Source organism: Pteropus alecto, unplaced genomic scaffold, assembly GCF_000325575.1.
Source record: "Pteropus alecto unplaced genomic scaffold, ASM32557v1 scaffold270, whole genome shotgun sequence".
Lineage (NCBI taxonomy): Eukaryota > Metazoa > Chordata > Mammalia > Chiroptera > Pteropodidae > Pteropus > Pteropus alecto.
Window position 1 is genome coordinate 5,140,639 of NW_006430735.1, and position 9,208 is coordinate 5,149,846.

Genomic DNA, 9,208 nt, shown 5'->3' on the forward strand with positions numbered 1-9,208 from the left:
TTCCAGTACCAATCAATTATCTTGGCCTGATGAATTTTACCTCCTGTATATATCACAGTCTGAAATGATCTTAAACAAATGCCCTAGATTAAATCCTTAGCATCTCTCCCTGAAATATTATATAGGTCCTAACTGGTCTTTCTGCCTCCAGTTCTGCCACCATTAAAATCCATCCTCCTTAATACATCAGGAGCAATTTCAACAAAATTAAAATGGAGATGGGGGTTGTTATCTTACAAGATAGTGTACATTACTGGTTATGTGACCTTTGGTAACTCTTTATTTCTCCTGAGCCTCAGGTTTCTCATCTATACAATGGGAATGATAATCTTTAGTCTCAGAGTGATTGTGAAAATCAAGCGAGAAATACTTGGCATAGTAGATGCACAACATGTGGGAGCCCTTACATGATGGTGAGAACACATCATCTGCAGAAAAGAACTGGACATATGAGGGCTGTGAGAAGTCTAACAAATCCAGGAGCTCCTTAGAATGCTCTTAAGAACAAGGACATTGGTTTCCTTTTGTATAATATGAGACTTTATAAAAATTATAAGAAATAATAAAGACAAAATACCTAACAGGATGGTTGGCAAATAATAAGCATGAGATGATAAATAGAAAATAAGCAACAACAAACACCAAGCAGAAACTGATTCTTTTTGTCTAAGTATTTCCCATTGCTTGTTTGCTGGCATCTGTTTTTTTTTTTTTTTAATCTGTAATTATTCTATCGAAAATTGTGCTTTTGTTGGTGATGGTTGGTAGTGATGGTATTTAAGTTTTGTCATTCTAAACGATAGTCAGCAGTGGGATTACAAGATGACCCACGATGTCTGTTTTTCAAATACAATGACAGTTAGCATTCCCCAGATGTTAGCTCTGTTGACCTTCATGTTTCAGAGGTCACCTCAGTTTTCAGCTTCCCAATCATGGTATTTTTCTTTTCTTTCTGTATACAGGCTGACATCGGCTCCAGTTTCACCTTTGAGATTCAGCAGAATCCTGATGGAGGAGGATAATACACAGAGAGAGGAGCCCCAGGATGATGGAGTTGGTGACCTGCAACACTTAGGTGAGAACTCTTGGTATGAACTTCATTCTCAGAAATTTTCAGTAAGTATTTATAAGTATCTACTCTCCACCATACCTATGGAATGACTGTGCATTGCTCAGCATAAACCCAGGAGTCCAGCAGGCAGAAGCAGGTAGGTAGGTAGCCTAAGGCTGGCAATCCTTGCCTAGAGATTTAGTCATGTGTTTACTTACCTCATTGACGATATATTGAGGTTTTGTTTAGACCAGATGCTGAATGACAAGCAGGCCAAAGCAGCTGTCATGGCAAGGCCTTTTCCAATGATTCATCAGTCATTCAAAAATCAAAGCCCACATGAACAGAGGTGGATGAAACACACAGAGAAAGGTACCATGTTTTTAGGCTCTCTAGAAGATTCTGCTTCTTCTGAGTTACGAGGCTCCAACCCAACTACACTCAATTCATGGGGCTTGTGGTGCTGTTTAAATCTTTATGTTCCCCGGTATTCATAACAGAATAAATGGACTCATAAAATGTATACTTTCCTCATTATTTTTTATTATGCCTTAGATGGCTAAGTAACTGGGGAGGGGGTGCTCGGGGATATGCTGAGGACCTGGTGTCAGTTAACCTCATTAGTATTTCCCTGCAACCAGCTGATGATCTGTGCACACCGAAGTCTTCTTTATTAGGGAGAGTGACTTCCAGCTAGATTTAAATTTTATTTACTTATTGTGCTAAGTCCTAGAAACAGAAGTTAAAACGGAAAGCTCCTGTATTAGTACTAATGAAGGTTCACTAGAGAAACAGAATCAAGTATATATATACATATACATATACACATGTATATATATACATATACATATACGCATGTACATATGTGTATATATGTGTGTATATGTATATATATACTTGATATATATAAGTATGTATATATACATATACATATACACGTGTATGTGTATATATACATATATATACGTATATATATACACGTTTGTGTGTATATATATACACATGTATGTGTGTGTGTGGATATATATATATATGTAGAAAGAGAGATGGAGAGGGGATTTATTTTAAAGAATTGTCTCATGTGGTTCTGGGGGCTGGCAAGTCTGAAATCTGTAGAGGAGGCTTCAGGCTGGAAATTCAGGTAAGAGCTTATGCTGCAGCCTTGAATCTGGATTTCGTGGGACAACAGGCTGGAAATGCAGGTTGCATTTTTATGTTGCAGTCTTGAGGAGAATTCCTTCTTTTTTGAAAAACATTAATCTTTGCTCTTAAGTTCTGAACTATTGGATGAGGACCACTCACATGATGGAAAGTGATTTGCTTTACTCAAAATCTACTGATTTTAACGTTAATCACATCAAAAAACTATCTTTACATCTAGAGTGGTGTTTGACGGAATAGCTGGGCACCATAACTTAGCCAAATTGACACACAATTAAACGTCACAGCCCTCTTACCTTAAGGAGTTTATGACTTGAGCAGAGATGGAAGATAAATAGAAAAACTTGCAATCCAATAATATGAAGTACATTGGCACATAGACAAGACTGGGGACGGAGTTGGGAAAAGTTTTCTCGAGAGCATGATTCTTGAACTGACTCTTGCTGGTTGTAAGGGAAGAGATGAATGAATGTGATATGTGGGAATAACTGCAAGAAGTGTATTATGATTGAAACTTTCCCTCCTTGCAGGGAGAAGAGGGAAGCAATGGTAAGCTACTGGGTGAGAATATAACCTGGAGAAACCAAATGACTTATTTTTGTTTGTTTGTTTATTTGTTTAATGCTAAACTGAGGATTCAGGATTTATTTTATCCTAAAGGCTTCAAGGAGTCACTGAAGAATTCTTAAGATTGAAGAGATGAGATTAGATTATCAATATTTAGGACCAATTTGTACAATTATTCTACAAATATTTTATAGTATCTGTTATGTATGAAATACTGTGGGAGGCACTGAGGATATAAGGATGAACAACATAGAACGGCTCTGACCTCACGTATAGGATTTAATAGGAACGTGAGGGGCAAAAAGACAAAATAATTACAAATTTTAATAGTGCTATTGAGAACAGAGGCTTGATTTAGAAGCTTTATGATTCCAGTGTCTGTTTATTGCTGTCCCACCTAGCCATCACATCACTGCCTTAAGTGCCAGTTTCAAATACAGAGTTATCAATCCTTCAGTAATTGCCATATACCCCTTCCCCTGTCCCGATCAAATACATAGGGTCTTGGATTTGATACTTCCTGACTCTTTAAAGTGTGGATCTTAACTTTTCCTTTAGGCCCTTCCATCTTCCATTGCCTTGGCTGAGCCTTGCCTACCACACACCCAATGTCCCTCCAGCCCTAGACCTAGTGAAACTTCATCTCCCCCTGACCTCTGGGCTTCTTTCTGGCCTCTCTAGAAGTGAAAGTTAAGGATACAGGACAATAAATGAAGACAAAGGGGATGGAGAGAATAGCACTATTGACAGATATTTAAGATGCAAAAATATGGTTTGGAAATGGATTGGTAAGACGGGTTGAGAAAAAATAAGAGACTGAAGACATCTTCCAGATTGCGGGGTTGGACGACTAAATATAAAGTGGTGGCCTTTAATTAGTTATAGAATATAAGAAGGAAGATTAAGAGGTGCCAGTGGGGGAAGGTGATAATAATTCAAACATATTTGGTCTGCTGTGCTCAAGATATCTGTGAAGGTGCACAGGGTGTAATTACCAACTTCCCTCATGTGTACCCCTCAGTGCTCCTTCTTTCTTATACTGAGGATTGTGACAGTTGAAATGGAAAACAAGGGATTGATATTTCCAATAGGGTCAAACATTCAACTATTTACAAAGTCATAGAGAATTTAACATGAAATGCAAACAGCCCCTGAGAGAAGAAATTTTCTTCTGAGGACTAATTACCAGTGAATTATTTTTAGGGATAATGTTGCCCTTTGCCTATGTGGATCCTTCAAAATTGCCTGTGTAAGGAATTTTCCTCCTGGATGGTCACTTTGATTAACTCCAGGAGCCACATAGAATGAGAGACAAAAGTAGCTTGCACAACAGAAAAACAATCACCACATCGGCGCTTGTCTTGATTGCATTTCCCATCAATGTTCAACAGACTAGAGGAATGAAAATCACTAAGGTGATTTCCCCCAACCATCACTCCAGCTCTTGAGGGTCCTCAGACCTTATCTAGTTTTTTTTTGGAGAGGACTTGGAGAGTCACAGAAAGCTCTGCCTGCAGGCATAGGAAAGGGGAAGGGAAACACATCCTTTAAACGTATCCATATTTGCCTTCTTGGTTACAAATTCATTCCATATATATAACTTTCCTCTTGTGCATTGTTGGATTGCTAACCCTTTTGTAAAGCTAACTTTAATATTAATCTTAAAGGTACAGTATATCCACTTACCCGTTAAAGTTCTGGAGGTTCTTATGTCAATCTTATAAATATAATACCTTGGGAAGCAACCTCTTAAAATGAACATGAGAAGGACCTTTTAAATAAACTTTCTTTTTGTTCTCATTGGAGAAACACAGTAAATGAATTTGATTATCTTCTGTAGGCATATTTGTAACTCACAGAAACTCTCCTGGTTTCTGAGAATAGCCAGAAATTCAAATGAGTCTAAAAGAACTATAATAGTCATAAACATCATGATCTGTATCTAAGAAATAAATGCTTCAAACAACCACTTTGAACATCCTGAGCACTGGCACTAAATCTCTAGTCAGAGCTAGGTGCTATATAATAATGTTTTTTATTAGCTCTCTTAACAACTCTCCTGAGAGAAACAATGCAATTATCCCCATAACGTGAAACATCAAAATAAATCATGCAAGTAACCCCAAGACTCTGGTGACACAGCCAGTACATTGGAACTTTAAGTTAACTGAATCTCCAGTCCAACACATGACCCAACAACCTAAAGATACCTGTTTCATGCTTATTTCTGTGAGAATCTTAGAATCTGTGACTATGGAATCATCATAAGATGAAAATAAGGATCCCAGTCAAGAGTGGGCAGAGAGAGTCAGTATCTTAGCTGGGCCCAATGAATATTCAGTTGAGCAGCCTTGACTAGGACTGGTATCTTTATTTAACATATTAGGAAATAGAATCAGTGCCACTTTAATGGAGTCTTTAAATTCTGTGGCTGGAGCTCATCTTTCTCTTTCGGCCTTGCCCTATATATTCAGTTTCTACTTCCTGCACAGTGGCTGGCTCTTCTTGTATTTTTCAGGCAAGGAGGAGCCAGTGTGAGTTCAGAGCAAGGCAATTAAAACAGTATTAGACATGAAATTTAAAATTCAAAGCCCCATCTCTTCCTTTCCTCCAAATCTGACCCTGACTTCCTTAGTCTTATCTCCCATGCCCCCTCCATGCTCTGTGGGCTCAGGCAGCCTGCATTAGTTGCCGCTTCCCTAACCTATCTTGACTTTACTGTACCCTGCCTTGTTCATGTTACCTCCTCTGCCTAGAAGGCCCTGTCTTTCAATATGAAGGTCACATGTGTTTCCCTGATAGATTCATTGGGTAGAGATACATTTTTTACAGTATATTTTCTATTACCTTATCACATTAGTTATATGCTAGGTTGTAAGTTCCTTATATAGAGACATAGAATAAATGTTTTATTTTATCATCCATCTAGTGGAAGTGAGTAGATGCTTCGTAAATTTGCCTTGGTGTTTAGCATTCCTCATGTTCTGAATCCTGGACTCTGCTCTGAACTGTCAAAAATCTCCAGTGCGATGAGGTCTGTTTATATCTGACACATCAATTAAAATACTTATCCCTGCCCAATGTGGCTGAAAAAAATATATACATATTATGTTAAAGGGGAATTTGAAATCAAGGTCTGAGATAACTGGATAGATGGCAAAAGTCAGATGAAAGGAAAAATAAAGAAAAGTAACAGAGAAAAGAAGCTGAGTTTCCTGTAGTATCACAGAGTACTACTGATAGAGTATTGTTTTTTTTTTTTTTTCCTTCCTGTGATGAGCAGATAAGCTACAAAGAAAACTCCTTGTTTTAAGTCTGCCATGCAGGAAAAGCAGACCAATCCAGGATCCTCAAGTGATTAGAAAAGTGGGCCAGATAAACACAGCTGGGATAGGTTAATTTCAGGGACACACACACACACACACACACACACACACACACACACTGTGTATCCTTTTCCTGCCTGATTTCAATAAAAAATAACAGAAAAGATTGGGGGCTGGGCAAAAAGAAATATTTTAATGCAGAAAAGTACCTGGCCTATACCATAATTGTTGCTCTCAATAAATATTAGCTATTTTTTCTCACATGTGAATATCGTCAACATAATTATAAGCTTTTTACGTGTGTTGTATTGGTAGACATACTCTTTTGAAAGAGAACAACTGTCTCTAAGATGTTTGTCAGGCAACTATTGTTGGTATCGTTCCAGGCAAAGAAATATCTGCAACCACAGTGCTTTGGGTGAAAGCTATCGTTCTTTCTTGAGCACCAGCGACGTGCCAGGCAACTTTCTAGGAGCACTGGAAGAGAGCAGACAAAAATCCTTGTCTGCATAGAACTTACATTCTAGTGAGGAGAGTCAGACAACAAATATGATTTAAAAAGTACATTTTGTAATATAATTCTGTTGATTAAAAATAAGAAAGCTTACTGGTCTGGAGAATACATTTTGAATTTTAAATAGAGCCGTCAGGGTAGGAACATGGTGACAGTTGAGCAGCATCTTGAAGGAAGTAAGAGAGTAAGCTATACAAATACCTGAGGGTGGGAATTCCAGGCAGACAGGACAGCTAGAACAAAGGCCTTGAGATGGAAGCATACCTGTCTAGGAATCTAGTCCAGGAATATTGAGGCAGCTATTGGAGCTACGTGAGGGAAATGAGAGAAGTAGGAGCTGAGGTCAGAGAATGACAGATCAATGGCTTTCTGGCCATTCTTTGGACTTTGGCTTTTGCTCTGATTGAGATAGGGCCCATGGCAGGGTTTTGAACAGAGGAGTGATATGAGCTACCTTAATGTTTAAAAAGAATTGCTCTGGTTGCTATGTTGAGAACGGCCTGAATGGGGACAAAAGTAGAAACAGGGTAAGAGTAATCGAAGTTGAGACATGCTGGTAGATTAGGCATGATTGTTATTAAGGCTAGAGGTGGCAAGTAGTTGAATTTACAGTATTTTGAAAGTACAGCTGAAAGGATTTCCTGCTGGATTGGATTTGAAATGTGAGAGAAATAGAAAAGTCAAGGATGACACCAAGGTTTTAGGCCTGATAAGAGGAAGACTTCAGTTATGACAGCGTGGTTGGGGGATGCAGGGAGCACTTTCAGGATATCAGTGTTGAAAATGTTAAGTAGGAGAAGCGCCTAGTAGACAGCCAACTGGGTTGTTGCCTAGAGCCTACAGTTCAGGGGAGATGACCAGGCTGGAGGTAAAATTTGAGAGTCGTGACCATAGATGATATTTAGTGCCCATGAGACAGATGAGATCTCAAAGGGAGTGAATGTAGATAGACAAGACAGAGGTCCAAAGTCTGAGCTCTGGGCACTCCACTACTCAGAGGCTGGGAAAGAAGAACGGACTAGCAAAGGAGACTGAGAAGGAGCAGCGGGTGGGATAGGAAGAAAACTGAAAATGTAGTGTTATGGATGTCAACTAAAATCATTTTTAGGAGAAAGTCATTAGCTGTTAATTGCGACTGATGGTTCAGGTGAGATGAGGACTGAGAAATCTTCCAATTTAGTAGTTTGATCTTGATAAGAATTCTAGGGACATGGTAGAAGCAGTAACCTGATTGGAGTAAATGGAAAAGGAACTTGGGAGTCAGCTTTTCCTAACAACTCTTTAAAGTAGTTTTGCTGTGGACAAGCAGGAAAAAAGGGCAAGTGGCTGGAGAGGGACGTGGAGTAGAGAGGTTGTTGTTGTTGTTGTTGTAAGATGGGAAAAATGACGTGATTTTATGTTGATGGAGATGATCTAATAAATGAGAGAATTATGATGTGGGAGAGAAGAGAGAATTGCTGAAGCTCTGAAATGTGGAATCAATCCCTGTATGTTTCTGTGGGGCAAAGAGGCAAGACCCAGGGGAAAAAGTCATATAAAACACCAAGCTGTTTATAGGTAAGCCTCTCCCCAATATTAGAAGTCAAACTTTTACTAGCACAAATGAAAACCGCATTAAATAAGCTATTTGTTGAGTGCCTACTAAGTGCCACTCATGGTGCTAGGTACTTTGCATACCTTATCCACAAGCCTATTAGCCACCCTGCAACATCAGGATCATCACTATCATACTGTAGATGAAGAAATTGTTGTGGAAGCTAAAAGAACTTGCCCTAAACCATACTGATCACAAGTTAGTGTGCATTTCATTGTGCTTTTTCTTGTTTTTGCTTTTCCTTCCTCGAGGGAAGGCTGACGGCCTTTATCTTCGTAATCTCAGAGACTCCTTCAGAATTTGGCAGAGGTTCACATTCCCGCGTACCATGGTCTTAGGCCACCCAGAGTCCATTTGGTTGCCTTTCGCGGAAGCACCCATTGGAGGACGTTCGCGTCAACGTTGTTTTCATCAGTTACAGCAACTTAGAAAAACACGTTATAAAATTTAGAAACTTTCAAGAGCACTAAATTAAAGGATATTAGTATGAGTATTTAAAAAAAAAAACAAAAAACCCAGCCCTTAGCTGAGGCCATTCCCCAACGATTTGGCGAAGTTGCTTTTCTGACGCATCAAGGTACCTGCCTTCGGGCGAACTGTTGGGAGGAGGTGCAGCCACCTGGAGATTCCCAGCAGAAACATCACCGTCGGGTGAGGAAATCATCACCCGAGGACGTGTACCCTCCCGCCCTTCTTCCAGCTCATTAAAAAAAGAGAAAGAAAGAAAGAAAAGAAAAAAGCCTGCCACAAAAGTCTCCACCGCGCGGCTGTAAACACGGCTTTGAGCTGGTGGTGGTGATGGGGCACACAGCCAGGCCCCTCCAGCAGCAGTAAAGCCCCAACTGCGAACCGCGCGGGATCTGGGTGGATCACGGACTTCAATGCTCCAAGTCCCTCGGTGGTTACGGAGGGACCGGGGGCACGGGACCGAGCGGCGCGGAGCTCACCACCGCAGCCCGAGGGGGACCGCACCGAGCGGCTGTGCGCACTGAGCG

At 39.9% G+C, this 9,208-nt stretch overlaps 1 protein-coding gene across 1 annotated transcript in view; it reads left to right on the forward strand.

The window, feature by feature from the left end:
• The first annotated feature begins 962 nt into the window (after positions 1-962).
• Positions 963-9,208, forward strand: part of PHLDB2 (pleckstrin homology like domain family B member 2) — a 107,776-nt gene continuing 99,530 nt past the window's right edge. The window contains exon 1 of the mRNA XM_015595005.2: positions 963-1,075. Within this exon, the coding sequence (XP_015450491.1) occupies positions 1,009-1,075 (67 nt within the window). The 5' untranslated portion in view covers positions 963-1,008. The remainder of the gene's footprint in view (positions 1,076-9,208) is intronic.